This window comes from Rhinatrema bivittatum, chromosome 6, assembly GCF_901001135.1.
Source record: "Rhinatrema bivittatum chromosome 6, aRhiBiv1.1, whole genome shotgun sequence".
Taxonomy (NCBI): domain Eukaryota; kingdom Metazoa; phylum Chordata; class Amphibia; order Gymnophiona; family Rhinatrematidae; genus Rhinatrema; species Rhinatrema bivittatum.
The window spans coordinates 171894180-171913433 of NC_042620.1; the positions used below are offsets into that span (position 1 = coordinate 171894180).

Below are 19254 nucleotides of genomic sequence, written 5' to 3' on the forward strand. Positions count from 1 at the left end.
TGTCAGGCCAGTTCATTTGCTGATACTGGCTAAAAAATGATTAAAGGATTCCAGATAAATTAAAATACTAGAAGATCTGAAAATAGCAATAATTATATTCCATACTTAGCTGCATTAAGGACAATGGGTTGCTACTTCTGTTGGTTGGCTAGAAAGCATTAATGCAATAAGAATGATTTGACTCCCTATGACTTTTTTTTTTTCACAGTACTGCCCGAATTTGCCAGTATTTTTTTTTTCCCTAAACAAGATTGTTTTCAAATTATATGGATACATAAAAAAGCAATGGTAAAACTGAGCATATGGCAGGAGGTTAAGGACTCAGGATGCTTAGCATTACTGGATTTTTTATTCTTAGCAGTAGGCTGCTCAGTTAAGAATATTTTTCAAGAGAAACAGCCCAGATTTTTCCCCAGAATAGATGGAAATGGAAAAAGGTATATGGGCAATGCAAAATGCAGGGACACCGGGGATATATTAAAAAAAAAAAAAAAGTGAAATAAGGATAACATACAAATATCTAAGGTGGCAGATATCTTATAGAAAAGGGTTAGGTAGGAGCAGGTTAAAGGGGGAATTTTAAAAGCCCTATGCGCGGCAAATCCAGGAGATGCACGCGTGGCTAGGACGCGTGTGGGCCATGCGGATTTTAAGAGCCCCGCAGCCACGTGCATATCCCCCGGCACACGGATCAAAATGGGTTGGCAAAAAAGGGGTGGGACAGGGATGGGGTCTGGGCGGGGTCTGCATGGGCCTGGGTGGGGCCATTAAGTCAGTCTCGCGCACGCCGGGATCCAACGACCGCATAACTTGCTGCTGCTATGGACCGTGGGTAAGTAGTAAAATAGAAAAATCTAGGGTAGTCAGCAAGGTTTTAGGGGTCGGGGCTAGTAGGGTAAAAGGGAGGCAGGTTAGGTAGGGGCTTTAGGCAGTCGGCTACTTTACAGGGGCGAACTGGGAGGGAACATAGGAAATTGGCCTAATGTGTCGCTGCGCATACCTACTAAAAATTCCCCTCACGTGCTGGAGATGGGATTCCCGTGCACATGCATGAGCTGAAATAAAATCATGCGCCCGGGTAGCTGATTTTGTAACATGCGCGCACGTTATAAAATCAGCGCGTCCATGTGCATGTGCCAGAAAACACGTGCACATTTGCGCACACGTGGCAGTTTGAAAGTTACCATCTGAGTTATTATCTCCACTGATTTTGGCTTGCTGAAAAAATTGAAAAATATGCCCTAAGTCAATACGAGCATGACATGTGGCTCTAAACTTAAAAAAAAATATTTTCACAATTATTCACAGAAGGGATTTTTTTCCCCACTTTGGCTCATTTTAGGGATAATTTCAAACTTCCAAATCAGCCCTTACTCGCATTTTTTGCCACTGTAAGCATTTGCATGTTACCAACATAGCAAACATTAGATCTCCGCACTTCCCATCTCACTGAGTTGAGATCGCTGGGGCAGATTTTATAAATCTGCGCACATGCGTACTCTTGTTTGCGCACCAGGCGCGAAGAAGAGTACGCGGAATTTCAATAGATACGCGCGTAGCCGCGCGTATCCATTAAAATCCGGGGTCGGCGCACGCAAGGCTGCCCAAAATCGGCAGCCTGCGCGCGCCGAGCCACGCAGCCTACCTCCGTTCCCTCCGAGGCCGCTCCGAAATCGGTGCAGCCTCGGAGGGAACTTTCCTTCGCCCTCCCCCCACCTTCCCCTACCTAACCCACCCCCCCGGCCCTATCTAAACCTCCCCCCTACCTCTATCACGAAGGTTACGCCTGCTCGAAGCAGGCGTAACTTTGCGCACGCCGGGCCGGCTGCCATGCTCCATGTTCCGTCTGGGGGCTGGTCCAGGGGCCGCTGTCACGCACCCGGAACACCCCCGGGCCAGAACTACGGTCCCGGACACGCCCCGAAATGCAGCGTCACTCCCGGCACGCCCCCCGACACGCCCCTCCATGCAAGCCCCGGGACTTACGCTCATCCCGGGGCTTGCGCGTGCCGCCGAGCCTATGCAAAATAGGCTCGGCGTGCGCAGGGGGGGTTTGGGATAGGTTTTCGAGGGGTACGCAGGTATCTTATGCACGTACCCCTTTGAAAATCTACCCCATTGTGTTTAATTTCTCCAAACTGAGTTGGTCGAGTGGTTCAGAGCTTTGAAAAAGAGGGTTGGTGAAAAGGTCTGACTGAGAATGCTACTTTGACCGCTGTTGCTTGACTGCTAGTATATCTGCCTTCCCTTGGAAAAGAAAATTTGCAAAACACGGCTCATGTCTGTTCCTTTAACTCTGCTTGAGGAATTTTTCTACTACTGAAATAAAGCATTCAGCCTTTAAATATGTTTTTGTGGACATTTGATGTCATCCTCTCACACCTTCCTTTGACTTTGGAATTTACGATTAGTTGGTGTGCTCACTGCTTCCTTCTTGTGCTGAATTACAGATCACAACATTAAGCTAGAAAGCTGTGACATTATGTTCCAGAAGCTTCACAACTCATATATGAGCATCTAAGGGAAAAGGCCGTTTCCATAAAATCAACAATAAGGGGCAGATTTTCAAAGGGTTATGCGTAAGATACGCGCGTAACCCCCGAAAAGCTGCCCCTTCCACCCCTGCGCGCGCTGAGCCTATCTTGCATAGGCTCGGCGATGCGTGCAAGACCCGGGATGCGCTTAAGTCCCGGGGCTTTCCTGGGGGGGGGGGCATGTCGGGGGCATGTCGCGGCCGGTGCATCATCGGGGGCGGGGCCGCGGGCGTGGTTCTGGCCCAGGGGCGTTCCGGGGCATGGCCGCGAGCTCCTGACCAGCTCCCAGACTGGAACATGGTGCGCCGGCAGCCAGCTGGTTAGGGCTGGGGGATGGGTTAGATAGGAGAAGGGAGGGGAAGTTGGGAGGGGGGCCTGAAGGAAAGTTCCCTCCGAGGCTGCTCCGATTTCGGAGAGGCCTCGTAGGGAACGGAGGATGGTTGCGTGGCTCGGCGCATGCAGGCTGCCGATTTTGCTCAGCCTTGCGCGCACCGACCCTGTATTTTATAACATGTGCACGGCAGCATGCACATGTTATAAAATCGGGAGTAGATTTGTTCACGCCAGGTTGCGCGAACAAATCTACTCCTGCGCGCAGCTTTTAAAATCTACCCCTAAAGGAGCAGTTCCGTATAAAAGTACAGATCTTTTTGGGGCTGATGCAATACACTGTGCTCAGCCTAGTGCATAGCTTGATGCGCAGTTAGATGTGCGTTTTAGATACGCTAGAATAACTCCTGATGCAGTAATGGGATTAGCGTGTCCAAAATGTGTGTCCGAACAAGCACGTAGCTAATAGCGCTCATCACATGTAATTGCCATGTAGATGAGGCTATTAACTATTACTCCCGATGCAAAAAACCATTGTTTGCCTGAAGCATACTTTTTAACATGGAAAATTTAATGCCAGCCCTGTTACTTAGTATCATCACAATACTAAGTAGGAGGAACCACAGAAATCAGTATCATGAAACATAAAAAAGACTTGACACACAAAAAAAAAATTTCGGGGCTCACAGTATACACACTCCAGGCTGTGTATAATTTGCGTGTGTATTATGCCAGTAAATTAACTGCCATGGGATAAACTGGATGCTAGTATTGAGCACCCATTTTTGTAACCTGCACATGACACATGTTGGTTGCCCTTCTCTGTACCGTCTCTATCTCAATTATATTTTTTTGAGATGCGGCGACCAGAATTGTACACAGAATTCAAGGTGCGGTCTTCACCATAGAGTGATATAGAGGCATTATGACATTTTCCGTTTTATTAACCATTCCCTTCCTAATAATTCCTAACATTCTGTTTGCTTTTTTGACTGCTGCAGCACACTGAGCCGACGATTTTAAAGTATTATCCACTATGATGCCTAGATCTTTTTCCTGGGTGGTAGCTCCTAATATGGAACCTAACATTGTGTAACTATAGCAAGGGTTATTTTTCCCTATATGCAACACCTTGCACGTGTCCACATTAAATTTCATCTGCCATTTGGATGCCCAATCTTCCAGGCTTGCAAGGTCCTCCTGTAATGTATCACAATCCGCTTGTGATTTAACTACTCTGAATAATTTTGTATCATCCGCAAATTTGATAACCTCACTCGTTGTATTCCTTTCCAGATCATTTATATATATATTGAAAAGCACCGGTCCAAGTACAGATCCCTGAGGCACTCCGCTGTTTACCCTTTTCCACTGAGAAAATTGACCATTTAATCCTACTCTCTGTTTCCTGTCTTTTAACCAGTTTGTAATCCACGAAAGGACATCACCTCCTATCCCATGACTTTTTAGTTTTCTTAGAAGCCTCTCATGAGGGACTTTGTCAAACATCTTCTGAAAATCCAAATACACTACATCTACCGATTCACCTTTATCCACATGTTTAATAACCCCTTCAAAAAAATGAAGCAGATTTGTTAGGCAAGACTTCCCTTGGGTAAATCCATGTTGACTATGTTCCATTAAATCATGTCTTTCCATATGCTCTATGATTTTGATCTTGAGAATAGTTTCCACTATTTTTCCCAGCACTGAAGTCAGGCTCACTGGTCTATAGTTACCCGGATCGCCCATGGAGCCTTTTTTAAATATTGGGTTTACATTGGCCACCATCCAGTCTTCATATATGGCCACCATCCAAGTCTTCAGGTACAATGGATGATTTTAATGATAGATTACAAATTTTAACTAATAGATCAGAAATTTCTTAATTCCTTTTTAAACTAAACTGTATATAAGAACACCAGTACTGTAGATATTTTCTGTACTGTTAACCACTACTTCTCACTAAAATCACCAGTTATTTTGTGACTGTGCCATACTCTTACCAGCTTTCTTTATTCTATGTCGGAACACACATGAATGGGGAAATGAATCTACAGATATTTATAGTTTTTTTCCTGCAGACCTTTTTTGCATTTCATCAAGAGCAAAATATAAGCAAATTTCATATATAACATCTCTTGGCCACATAGCTGTGAAAGCTTTGAAAATTGTCCACCTTTTACGTTCAAGATTAAAGAAAGATAGATACTTATAGGAGAGACCAAAATGTGCACAATTACAATGCTTTCCAAACATTTTTTATATGTGAAAGGAAGGTCCATGTGGCAAGATAGCTCTTACCTGCTGCCCCAGCCATATGTTCATCAACACTCAGCAGAAGCTCCCAGGCTGCAGGCTGAATATCTCCATACATCTCCTCTGTCAGGATTGGTGCTGCCTTGATTAATAATGACAGAGGAGCTGGGGACATACTCATTACCTACAAGAAATGAAATAAAATATAATTTTTACACAAAGGTAGTGAGGGAGAAAAATATGCTATGACAGTGAAACTACTCTTCAAACCTTTAGTATAACATACAAGTGATCAACTTTTATTATATATTGAAAGACATAACTATAAAGGGTTTAGTACTGATATTTAAATCATGTTATTTACCTTTGCTATATTTGTAGAATATTAGATGGAGCCACTAGCTAACAATCAACTTTTATTATGAACATTGGCACCCACCTAACTGGGAGCTGCAGAACCAGAAACTATAAAGACAGGAACAAGAACCAAGAGAGTGTCTAGCACAGAACCTGAACAATCCACACAACCAGAGTGCCCCTTCCCGCACACATAACAATATCATAGCTGCAGACTCAAGTAACCACACTGTACACTGTTACTCTGATACTCTTCAAATTTGATTTCAAAATTAACTCTCCAGAAGAGTGAGAAATGGGGGACGTGGATTCATTTGAAATGAATGAGTAATCCAAAACAAAATGGCATTTAACCAGATAACTTTTGTTGTTCAGAGAAATGCCATGTTTTGACTATCACCACCAATACATTTTATCTGGATATGTCATTATCCGGATAAAAATGTATTCCAATAAGTAGGAAGCATTTTAGGACCATTCCAAGGCACAGTTAAATTAGCTGAATAACTTATCCAGCTAACTCTGAAATTTGGCTAACTTTAGATGTGGTCATGAGCAGGGTTAAAGCTTTCCGGGAACATGTTCCCAGATAGCATTAATCTTAGTCGTCTATGTTCAAAAGCATATACTATATATTTAAAGAATATAACCAGTTAAGTTGTGAGCAGAAAGAAAAATAAAGACAACTATGTAAGCTAAATCCCCTACCCCTCATCTCAGAAATCCAAATGTTGGGCTTGTTGGCCAGAATAGCAAAATTGCTTACCTTGTAATAGGTGTTATCCCAGGACAGCAGGATGTAGTCCTCACATATGGGGTGACGTCACTGATGGAGCCCTATCACGGAAAACTTTCTGTCAAAGTTTCTAGAAACTTTTGACTGGCATCCTGAGCCCACTGAGCATGCCCAGCATGCCATGATATTCTCAGCCACAGGGGTCGCCCTTCAGTCTCGTATGTAGCAATAAGCATTAGCAAAAATAAAATAATAAAACGTATCGGACTCAACTCCGCGGGGTGGTGGGTGGGTTTCGTGAGAACTTAATCCTGCTGTCCTGGGATAACACCTATTACAAGGTAAGCAATTTTGCTTTATCCCAGGACAAGCAGGATTCTAGTCCTCACATATGGGTGATTAGCAAGCTAGAGGCTGAGTCATTTTGTAGTGAAGCAACACTGAAGTATTGTTGGTGAAAATGTGGCAGCTGAAAATCACAGTCAGTTGGATGTAGAAGGAGTTGGGATTATACTGGAAACAAGTTCTTTAAGACAGATTGTCCGTAGGCTGAATCTTGTCGTTCTTCTTTGTCCAAACAGTAATGAGCTGCAAAAGTGTGAAGAGAACTCCATGTTGCAGCTTTACATATGTCAAGAACTGGCACTAAACGATAGTGTGCTACTGAGGTTGACATTGCTCTTACTGAATGAGCTTTTACTCACCCTTGGAGAGGAAGGCCTGCTTTTTCATAACAGAACTCTATACAATCTGCTAGCCAGTTGGAGAGAGTGTGTTTGCCCACTGGATTACCCGGTTTGTTTGGATCAAAAGAAACAGAGTTGAGTGGATTTCCTGTGGACTGCAATGCGGTCTAAGTAGTATGCTAGCGCACGCTTACAGTCCAAGGTATGTAAAGCTCTCTCACCTTGGTGAGAATGAGGTCTTGGAAAGAATGTGGGCAAGACTATGAATTGATTCAAATGGAATTCCGTAACGTAGGAATTTTGTGTAGGGTGAGTATGTGACAAGTGTTTGTAACTCACTAACCCTTCTAGCAGATGTAATGGCTATTAGGAAGATAGTCTTCCATGTAAGAAATTTAAAATCGCAGGAATTCATGGGTTCAAAAGGAGAAGACATGAGCCTTGTTAACACCAAATTAAGGTCCCATTCTGTGACTGGTGGCCATATTGGTGGTTTAAGGTGAGTTAAACCTCTCATAAATCTACTGACAAGAGGTTGTCTGGATATTGGTGCATCTTCCATCTTATTATGGTAAGCCGAGATTGCACTTAAGTGTACTCGCACAGATGAAGTCTGGAGACCAGAGTCTGAAAGATGACATAAGTAGTCTAGCAAAGAAGGTATGGGGCAGGAGAAAGGTTCAATGTCCTTTTGCGTGCACCACAAAGTAAATCTTTTCCACTTCGAAGAATAGTTCTTCCATGTGGAAGGTTTACATGAAGCTATAAGCACTTGAGAAACATTAGTGGAAAGGTTGAGTGGTTGTAAAATCAAGCTTTCAACATCCATGCTGTTAGAGATAGGGATTGAAGGTTGGGATGGCATAACTAGCCCTGATCTTGAGTTGTGAGAGTGGGAGCTACACCCAGGCGAATTGGCTCTGCGATCGAGAGGTTGAGAAGTATGGGAAACCATATTTGCCGAGGCCAATGTGGGGCAATGAGTATCATGGACCCCTTGTCCTGTTGTAGCTTCACCCGAGTTTTGGATATTAGCGGTATCGGAGGATACGCGTATAGAAGACCTGAGTTCCAAGGGAGAGCAAAGGCATCCTTGGCTGGCTGGTGTTTCTGATTGTGCAGAGAGCAGAACCTGTCCACCTTGTGATTCAGGTATGATGCAAAGAGGTCTATTGTTGGTTGTCCCTAATGTTGAAATATCCTGGTCACTACTAAGGGATCCGGGGACCATTCGTGAGGTTGGAACTGATGACTGAGGCGATCTGCAACTACTTTGTGGATGCCTGCTAGATAAGTGGCTCGGAGAAACATGGAATGTGTCAGGGCCCAGTCCCAAATCTGTGCTGCTTCTTGACAAAGGAGATATGAGTCCATACCTCCCTGTTTGTTGAGGTACCACATAGCTACTGAATTGTCTGTTTGAATTAGAACAGTCTTGTATGAAAGGCAGTCCTTGAACGCATGTAGAGCATAACATATAGCTCGAAGTTCCAGGAAATTGATTTGAAAAGTTGCTTCGAGTTTTGTCCAAGTACCCTGGGTTTGGAGATTGTCTATGTGAGCTCCCCAACCTAAGGTGGATGCATCTGTAGTTAAAGTTATCTGTGGGACTGGTTGTTGGAAGGGTAGGCCCTTGCGTAAGTTGTCCCTGTTTGCCCACCAAAGGAGAAATGAACGTAGTTGGTGGGTTACTTGAATTGGAGATGACAGTGGTTGAATGGCTTGTATCCATTGTGACCTTAATGTCCATTGGGTTATTCTCATGGCTAATCTGGCCATAGGAGTGACGTGAACTGTGGAGGCCATGTGACCTAATAAAGTGAGAAACTGATGAGCTGTCGCTTGTTTCTGCGAATGTAGCGAGTTTGCTAATAAGGAGAGTGTTTCTGCCCGATCTTTGGGTAGGAAAGCTCTTGATAGGATGGTGTTCAATTCTGCTCTGATGAAGCAGGTGAGACGGGATGAAATGGGACTTTTGATAATTGATGAGAAAACCCATCAAGTGTAGCAGAGTGATTGTTCATCTGAGAGAAACAAGAGCTCCTTGTTGAGAATGACTTCTGATGAGTCGTCCAGGTATGGGAAAACGTGTACACTTTCTTTGTGTAAGTGAGCTGCTATTACTGCCAGGCATTTCGAGAATACTCTGGGTGCTGAGGCAAGTCCAAATGGTAGTACCCTGTATTGGAAATGCTGTTGACCCACCAGGAAATGCAGATATTTGCGATGAGGAGGGAATATTGGAATGTGAGCATAATCGTCTTGTAGATCCAGAGAACAAAGCCAATCTCCTGTCTGATGAAGAGAAAGCATGGTGCCTAGAGGGAACATCCTGAACTTTTCTTTCCTTAGACATTTGTTGAGATTTCTGAGGTCTAAGATGGGACATAGGCCTCCTGTTTTCTTTGGAATGAGGAAATAACGGGAGTAGAATCCTCTACCCTGCTGAGTCCGGGGTACCAGTTCTATGGCTCTGGTTCTCAGAAGGGTGGATAGTTCTGCTTGCAGATGAATAATCTGATTTTCATTTAGTGAAAAAGGCCTTGGAGGAGAGTCTTTTGGAATTTATAGGAAATTTTGTTGGTAACCTCGTGATATTATTGAGAGTACCCATTGGTCTGTTGTCAATTGGAACCAATGATTGTAGTAGAAGGAGACTCGACCTCCTACTTATAGGTTTGGGTTGGGATTGTGGAGATGGCTTTTGCTCTCTGGCGCCCGCCTCAAAAACCTGCAGCTGGACCTGTCTGTGCTGGTGGTTGAGGCCTAGCAGTTCTAGGCTGCCTGGGCTGAGATCTTTGCTCTGGTTGAGAAGATCTACCCATAGATGCTGGTGGATAAAACCTTCTCGGCCTGTAGTATGGCTTTCTGGTGTCCTTTTTTGGTGGACGGCGGGATGCTGAAGAGGAAGAGTCTTGTGGGACCGCAGATAATTGACGCAGTGTCTCTGTATGTTCTTTATGTTGGGCCACTGCATCCTGTACCTTTGACCCAAACAGGTTGTCGCCCACATAGGGCAAGTCCACCAACTTATCCTGTACCTCAGGCCTGAGGTCAGAGGCTTTTAGCGAGGCCCAGCGGCGTGCACTGATCCCCGAAGCTGTTTGAAGCTGTTGTAAGCTGCATGGACCTCATGTTTTCCAGCTTCTAGTCCTTTATGGATTATTGTTTGAGCTGCATCTTGGTATTGCTGAGGTAGGGAATCAGTAAGCTCCTGCATTTGCTTCCAGAGATTCCTCTGGTATTGCATCATATAGTGTTGGTAAGATGCTATCCTGGAGTTAAGCATAGTTCCTAGGAATACCTTTCTCCCTAGAGAGTTCAGGAATCGATGATCCTTCCCTGGTGATGCAGACGAATGAGGTAGTACTCTTTTAGATTTTTTCTGAGCCGACTCAACTACTACGGACTGGTGTGGTAGTTGTGACTTTTGGTAACCAGGGACATGCTGTACAAGGTATGTAGTGTCCACTCTCCTATTGATTGGTGGAATGGAACATGGATGTTCCCAAAGCCTATGTTGTAATTCCAGGAGGACCTCATGGATAGGAATGGCTAGGACTTCCTTGGGTGGATCCACAAATTACCTTGTATCTTCCTCAGACATTAAATTAAAAGAAATTGTGTCTGCCATATCTTTGATGAAAGTAGTGAAGGAGAAGTCTTCTGGTGGGGACTTTTTCCTTCCTTCAGGAGGAGATGGCTCAGACATGAAGCTTTCAGATGAAGAATCTGTATTTTTCTCCTCCCAGGAGTCGTATGGTACATGTTTGGAAGGAGAGGTAGGAGAAGACCTTGGTGGAAGTGATGGAACCACTGGTCTGAATAATCCTGAAGGTCCCGGTTGAGGTTCATCAAGTGGGCCTTGACCAGAAACATCTCCTACTCCTGCAGGCTTAGTAGGGAGAGGTTGTGATGGGATGGCACCGACGAGAGCATCGAGTCTATCCATTAGTATTTGAAAAATTGAGATGTCCGGTTGCTCTGGAGCCCCAGGCGTGGGTACTGGCATCAGGAACGTCATCGGGATCGGCATTGGTGCTGGTCCCGGCATCAGTGGTTGTCTTGTCTTCGAGGTTGGCCCCAGCATTGGTGCGGGCACTGGCATCGGCGGATGCACCGGTATCGGTGCGGGCACTGGCATCGACAATGGCGAAGGTATCGGCATCAGTGTTGATGGTCTATGTTCTTGGAGCGCTTCTCGCACTGCCTGGCGGATGAATCCGCTCAGTTCCTCCATAATAGCTGATGCTGGCAGAGCAGCTATACATGGTGGCGGTGGGGGCGTCATCAGCTCTACCACAGGGCCCTGTGGTGGCTCGATGTCCGGCACCTCGAGAGGTGGGGAACGCCTCAGTGTCAAAGGCCTCGGTGTCTCTTGCAGACGAGGTCGCTTGGCTCCTGACTTTTCCGGATAGTAGGGATTCTGGAATCGAAGAATGTCGATGCCGATGTCAATGTTTCGAACGTTGCTCCGTGGCTTTTTCAAGGCCCAATGTTGCCTTTGTTGATGCTGCGGACGGGGTCGGTGATGACCAGTCCCCCGAACCCTCCAGACGACGCCTTTTAAGAATTATCCTTTTCGACACTCTGGCCGGAGACGAATGGGTGGACGTCGATGTGGAAGGTAGCAGTTGGATGTGGAACAGGTGTTCCATCTTTTCTTGCCATGCTTTCCGACCTTTAGCGGTCATTTCCGCACATTTTGGGCACGATGAGACATCATGGGACTGACCCAAACAAAGGACACACTCAAGGTGTGGATCAGTAATCGACATCGTTCGATTACATTTGGGGCATTTTTTAATGGATGTCTGACTAAAAGTTTTGTAAACTCGATAAGAGTCGGAAGGAATATTCTACTCACCGGCCAGTGGTTAAAGAGAGACCCCAATGTGGGAGTGAGAAAAAATTAAATTTAAATCTGATTTTTAGACAGAATTGTGTGAAGAAATTCACACAAGTCTCCTGCTCCACGAAGCTGAAAACAGCATGGAAAAACGAAGACTGAAGGGAGACCCCTGTGGCTGAGAATATCATGGCATGCTGGGCATGCTCAGTGGGCTCAGGATGCCAGTCAAAGGTTTCTAGAAACTTTGACAGAAAATTCTCTGTGATAGGGCTCCGTCAGTGACGTCACCCCATATGTGAGGACTAGCATCATGCTTGTCCTGGGATAACTCCCCTTTCTCCCCAAGTTCCTGAAAAGATTTTTCAAGTTAATATAGAATGCAGTGGATTGCCCCCCTCACCATCACTATCTAAGTTCTGGCAAAAAAACGTATTTTCAGTTGATCCCCCTCCTCTTGCCCATTCACCTGCCACTCCAACCCTAATTATCCTATCTCAACCAGCACCCTCTAAAACCCTGTGCACCTCCAGGATCATGGTACACGTGTAATGCAATCCTGATACCTTCCAGCATTGCCAAAGTATATTACTCTGAAAATGTTTATTTATCTGTCTATAGATCTTATATTCCACAAAGTCAAAAGATTCAGTGCAGATCTCAAAGATACATACATAATAAATATACATAACACATAATTATATTAAAACATCTTTAAGATAATGCAAAAAAACAAAATAGCATAAATCAACATAGCATAGATCACTGTCTTATATAGCTACCACTAACCACTTCTAATTAATGCTCACTATCTGCATAAGCTTCAGTAAATAGTAGTGCTTTCACTTGTTTACAAAATTGCAAATAACTTTGCTTTTGCTTTATATTTAGTGGTGAAGTGGAGCAGCTATTGAAAAAGCTTGCATTCTAAAAGTCTGTAAATGATAATCATGCAGAGATGGAAGCTGTAACATCACTTGTGAAGAGTAATGAAGTGAATGCAATGGTGTATATACCAACTGAGTTTCTCTCTTAAACAGTATAACTCTCCATAGATGATTGACTCAAAGTAAATAATTTGAACTGTATATGTTGCTCAATTGGCAACCGATGGAGCTCTTTCATGTGTATAATTATATGCATTCTCTATTTTAAACCCAAAATTGTTCAAACTGCAGCATTCTGCACAAACAAAAAGACTAAGTAAATACAAATGTAAACCATAATAAAGAGCATAACAATAGTCTAGGTGACTTGAAACAAGAGCGTGTCCTGCAAACTTAAATTCACTAACAGCAAGACCTTATATTTAATGGCCTAACAAGCCAAAGTTTATAAAAGTCTGTTTTAGCCATTTTACTAATTTGTGGTCATAATGGAAATCTAGAATCAATTAAAACATCTAAATTTAATGCTTCTTCCATAACCTGCAATTTACAATTATCATGGAGAACACTAGATATAAGTGACTGCTATACCACTTAGTGTTGCGAGTCCTCCCACGACCAGAGCCACGGGAGGCCTCTTACCTTTCTCCTTGTGACGGCTCGATTCCCCGACGCCGCTGTTCTTTGTCCTACGTGGTCAGGAGACCACCCAGTTGTTCCTCCTGCAGAACGGGCCCTGCCGCCATGCTCTCCCGCGGCAGGACATCACCAACCAGGCCATCTTCATGGCTCAGAAGCCACCGCCATCTTGTTCCGCGGCCCAGAGGCAAATCACCCTGAATCCACAGCTAAACCCAGTCCTTGCTTCATGCAAGTGGATTCTTCCCAGGATCACCATCGCGAGCTATCCTGCATCCAGAACTTGCCACTATGGGTCCTCCAGAGTCCTTCACGCAGCGTTCCAAACATCCAGACTCCGGATTGGAAGATCCTGATTCTCTGCCATCTGCTCTGCTGTATAGCCTCACTGCCAAGCTAAGGAATGTACCATCACCTTCCAATGGTCCAGTATGCCTGCAACGCTATGCTATTCATCCACCTGAGGGGATTCTTCTTCCGCGAGGGCCATGGCGATTCAACTTTACCATCCTTGAATCCATGAGTACCATATGGTTTCTCCAGTTCATCACCCCAGGAAGCCTTCCGTATGCCGCAACAAGGTCACTGTGTATTCTTCGCTGGCTTTGAGCCTGTCCCTTGAAGTTCCATCCATTGTAAGTGACTTCTTGACTCAGTCCTAAGATACCTCCTCTTCACCGTCTTTTGGGTATCCCCTTTTACAGATCAGTTCCTTGCACAAGTGCCACAGTGATACCTACTGACCGCCAAGTTCCTCTACAAACATCTTTGCCACCTTGTGGGAACCTGTAGCAATTCTCTCTTCACCTAGCGAGAGACTTTCTCGTCTGGCCTTGCAAGCCTAGAAGCAGCGGGTGTTTGCAAGTTTGTCTATTTGTTCTCCTGAAGTTCATTTTCACATCTATAGAAATCAGCTTGAAGTCTAATCTGTCTTTTCCATGCTATCACTGTGAACCAAGAACTGGTCCTCATTCCAAGATACTCCTCTTCTATATCTTGTTCAAGTCCACCTGCGCCTTCAGTACATGTGTCTCGTCTGAATGTTTGACCATCTCCGTCCTTTGTTTCCAGCAGTGGATTTTCCATCAGATGTTCCAGCCCCAAATCCTTTCCAGATGTTCCAGTTTAGATGCTCCGCCTCTTTCCAACCTCCCATAGGAGGGAAGGGACCCCTTTGAGAGGGGGGGGGGGGTGCTGTTGTGAGTCCTCCCGCAGCCAGAGCCATGGGAGGCCTCTTACCTTCCTCCTTGTGCCGGTCTGATTCCCAGACACCGCTGCTCTCTGTCCTACATGGTCAGGAGACCGCCCACTCGTTCCTCCTGCCACTGTGCTCTCCCGCAGCAGGATGCCGCCGACCAGGCCATCTTTGCAGCTCAGAAGCTGCTACCGACGCCATCTTGTTCCGCAACCCGGAGGCTGCATCCCCGGACTCGCCTGCAGCAGGGAAACTGCTCCAGCATCCTCTTCAACAGCAGGAAGCCGCCTCTGACGACGGGGCCTGTCCTGCAGGCTTGGAGTGGTCAGAGGACCACTCAAAGACCAACCTTGCATGGGTGGCCTCACCAAGGCTGTGCAGGTCAGCGGGGGCCTGGGCTTCCAGTCCCAGCCCAGATGGGACATTGCCTCACCTGCCTCGGCGCTTCCTTGGAGCTCCTCTCCTGGTTCGCCGGGGCCCAAGGGCACAATTCTCCCGGGGATCAGGAGTGCTCCCTAGTGTTCCCACCGATGGATCCCCAACACTTAGCCTACAATTACAAAGTGTCCTTCCGGAAAACAATAAGTTGATAGTTTATCTCCACTCTATTCACTTACATGGTAACTTTAAAAAGAGCATGTGGGTGCCAATAATGTACGTATGGGTGTGCGAGCAAACATATGCTGGAATTTTAAATCATATGTGCATAAGATTTAACAAATGCCCACTGTGCATATGTGTGCTCCTAATTTTAAGCTGTTACTTGAGTAAATGTACTTTACTTTGTGTATCTTCCTTAGGACTTTGTCAACTTTAAGGCGCCCAGATAAGCAAATTTTAAAACATTCTTGCATGAAGGACATTTCCAGTTTTACCAATCACTCCACCAGTTTGCCCAGTCTCTCTCAAAGTCATCCAGACGCCTCTGGTTCTTCAGCCTGTATTTCCCCCAGTTCATCCGGATCCCTCACCCTGGCATGTTAGGCTTAAACAGCAATTTCTGCAGGCTTATACCTCATCAGAAGCAGCAGTAAATCTAAACAGTTGTGAAGCTGCTGCACGCTGCTGTTGCCGAAATAAAAATACTGATTTACGCACATAGCTGTTGAGCCTGCCCTGGAATGCCCCCGACATGCTTTAGCTCTGCCCTTCCCCCTCTTTTTTATTTTTTATTTATACACGCATATATAGGTGCGTAATTTCTGGATTTTAAAATATGCATTACTTGCATGTGGCCCACATACTCATGTATACAGGCCTTTTAGCCTGAGCAACGCTTTTAAAAATGGTCCCTTTGGTGCAGTACTTACATGTAGATTCACTTCACCAAGGTGTAGAGGGGTAGCTTCCATTTCAACAGCGACATCTTGACAATCCAAAATACTATGCCTACCCACCTTCTGATTGTATACTGGTGATAGCTGGCCAAGACAGGGACAGGAAGCAATTCTAGCATGGGTAAATCAGCAGAGAAAAGGTGGGAGGTGCTACATATCCAGGTGATGGATATCAGCTATATCATGCTCAATATATTATTAGCAATAAGGAAGATGTTTGAGGACTGGCAGCTAGACGGGAAAGATAGGAGTGTTCCTGTTTTTTTTGTTTGGTTTTTTTTTTATCACAGACAGTGGTGCTACTATGAAACATGCATTGGGAATATGAGGGGATCCATTGCTTTGCAGACTTGCTGCACCTGGCAATAAAGGACACTCTGGGGTTTAAGAAGGAATATGGCAACTTAGTCCTGAAAGAATTCATAAGAAAGCCTTTAAAATCATGAGAGGACTGGATCGGGTAAATGTGAATCAGTTACTTACTCTTTCAGATAATAGAAGGACTAGGGGGCACTCCAAGTTAGCAAGTAGCACATTTAAAACAAATCAAAGAAAATTCTTTTTCACTCAATGCACAATTAAGATGTGCCAAAGGATGTGGTTAGGACAGTTGGTATAGCTGGGTTTAAAAAAAGGTTTGGACAAGCTCCTGGAGGGGAAGTCCATAAACTGCTGTTAATCAAGTTGACTTAGGGAATAGCCACTGCTATCACTGGCAATTGGAGCATGGGATCTATTTAATGTTTGGCCCTGGATTGGCCACTGTTGAAAACATGATGCTGGGCTTGTTGGACCCTCTGTCTGGCAATTTCTTTTGGGCTTCCAGTTCAGTCAGGGGCAGAGCTAGGATCTGGCATAATGAGTCTTTATTCACAACTGCCCAAGGATTGTTTTCCCCTGCTTTATATTCCTTTCCAACTTACTTCAATTCAGTCACTGAAGTGATAGTCTTCGGCCAGAGGTCATGCTCCAGGGACCCTTCCTGAATCCCACAATCATGGACTCTTAAGCTGGCCACTAGTTGCCCCCTGTGCAACATGACTGTGATTATCTCTTTCCCCAGAGAGAACACTGCCTCTGCAGCATCCTCAGCAGAGGTGGGTGAGGGCCGAAGACCTGAGACAGGTCCCTCCACATGGCAGTGTACAACACTGCTACTGAGTCACTGAGCTGTCCCCTCAACTAGTAGCATTTGATGGAGAAATTCCTCAGGGCAGATTTACTTTGAATTCAGTACACTGTCACGGTGTCGATGATTATATCAGAACTGACATACACATCAAGGAGATAAATATCCTGATAGGGAAGACTCAAATCTTACCTAACTTACCACAGTCAAATGGTCATACATCAACAGATCAAGGTAAATACTGGTACCCAGTGCTTCACCTCCAAATCTTCATAAACTATCTCCTTAAAGTATATTTGAGTACAACAAAGAAAAATATCAAAGAATCCTTACCCCCCACCAGTAAAAACTTAGAGCAACAATTTCAAGACTAAAAACTATTGCCAGATCCTACAGGATACCAAGCAGTATAACATTTAAATGCAATTTTATACACAGCAGCAAGCAAACTGCTCCCCATAAAATTAGGGACGAAAAACCCAACCAAAGAAAGCATATCTAAAATACCTTGGGTTGCTAAGGAATATAAAAGCCTAAAATAAGAGTTGATAAAATTCTCTATCCTAAAGCACAGAGACCCCCTCAGGGCTGACTTATGTAGCACCTGCCAGTACATGCTGCAGGATTAGAAAGTAATCCTCAGTCTATAGAAAGGCAGCATACATGGAACAAAAAAATTGTCTGCACGCATTTTCTAAGTATATATTTAAACCTCTTCATAAAATAAATTCCTTTGAATTAATACTAGGTACTTGTCAGGTTCTTACTGTGAAAATGGTGAGATATTTCAAAGATGCTTTTGACGGCCAACAGGTGTTATGTGCTTTACACAAAAGTAAGTACTAATACTCTGAATGGAACGTACAGTACCGATCATTAGTCCCACTGGACCTCTGTTCTTTTCTTGCCTTACTGCCAATGATTATGAAGTACAGTCCTGATTTATTCCCAAACAAAGAAATTACAATATAAAAGATTTTGGTAGTGCAAAAATATTTGAAAAAACAAAGATATTCCATGCAAATATTCTGACCTGGTTCTTTCATATCAATGAATATGCATGGTAGGCACCCAATATTTTGGTTGCTCTTTCTGTCAGATAAGAATAACTAACAAGCTGCAATATAGAAAAGAATAGAAAGGAAAGTATGGAATGACCAAAAACACTCCGAATTAATATTTCTTTGTATGCCCCGCACCTGATGCCGGATGTACTTCAACATTCCAATGTCTTTCTTCCCCTCCAAGTTAGCTTCTGTGACTCTCTTTTTCAAAGAGGGGGTTCTCAGGCATGACTTGTCAGAGCACTGTAAGGAAAACAAGGAACATGAATAGCCAGAAAGTTATTCACATACTATCTATGCAGGTCTATATGGGCTGCAAGTTCTCAATTTCATATCTGATAAAAGTCAACAAATATTTTATTTATTTATTTATTTATTTATTTATTTATTAAAAAAAAAAAAAAAAAAATTCATTTATGAATTGCCTAACAGATTACATCTTCCTAAGCGATTTACAACATAAATTCAAACCATTTACAAATACATATTCAGAGAATAAAAATAAAAATAAAATAAAAATCAGATCTGCAGAACACATTCTTTCATCAAGTAAGTTTTGAAAGCTTTCCTAAATTTAAGCAAATCCATCTCTTCTCTCACATTAGATGGTAACTCGTTCCAAAGTTGAGGAATCATTCCTGAAAAAGATCTTGCCTTCAGGCGGGAATGCCAAAACATTTTAACCTCCTGAACGTTCAGAAAATGACCAGACATAGATCTCAAGAATCTATTATTCATACAGCCCATTAGAATGCAAAATTGTCCTTCAATATATCAGTGATGTGTATGCTAAATTACTTATTTTGGAGAAGGAATGATATGCATATGCATCAATGAATTGGGGGATGGGGAAGTTAATTCTTTTGTGCCCCATTTCCTCAATTTTTCCTCTCTTCATCCATGATCTTGATGATGAGGGATTCTCTGCCCGGGTGAATTGATAATATACCCTGAACTTCATGCTGCTGATCCACCCATGTTCAGATCCTGTGTGATACATCAAATAGGGCTACTAATAAGCCACAAGGCCAGTACTAAATGTGCAAATTGTTAATGAAACAATAGTTAGGGAACAATGGTCTACTATTATGCCTTAGATTTGAATATTTTGGATATTTTCTACAGCCCTTCCTGGGCCTATGAACGGCACTAATTTGTTTTGATTTTTACATTCCTGCCAATCAGTCAGAGTTGACAATAAGATGTGCAGAATCACTGCCAACAAATCTCAAGAATCTAATCAACATAAAAC

At 43.9% G+C, this 19254-nt stretch overlaps 1 protein-coding gene across 1 annotated transcript in view; it reads right to left on the bottom strand.

Annotated features, from left to right (window-relative positions):
• Window positions 1-19254, bottom strand: part of UNC80 (unc-80 homolog, NALCN channel complex subunit) — a 437997-nt gene that overhangs the window by 201364 nt on the left and 217379 nt on the right. The window contains 2 exon segments of the mRNA XM_029606152.1: window positions 5169-5307; window positions 18138-18245. Of these exon segments, the coding sequence (XP_029462012.1) occupies window positions 5169-5307; window positions 18138-18245 (247 nt within the window).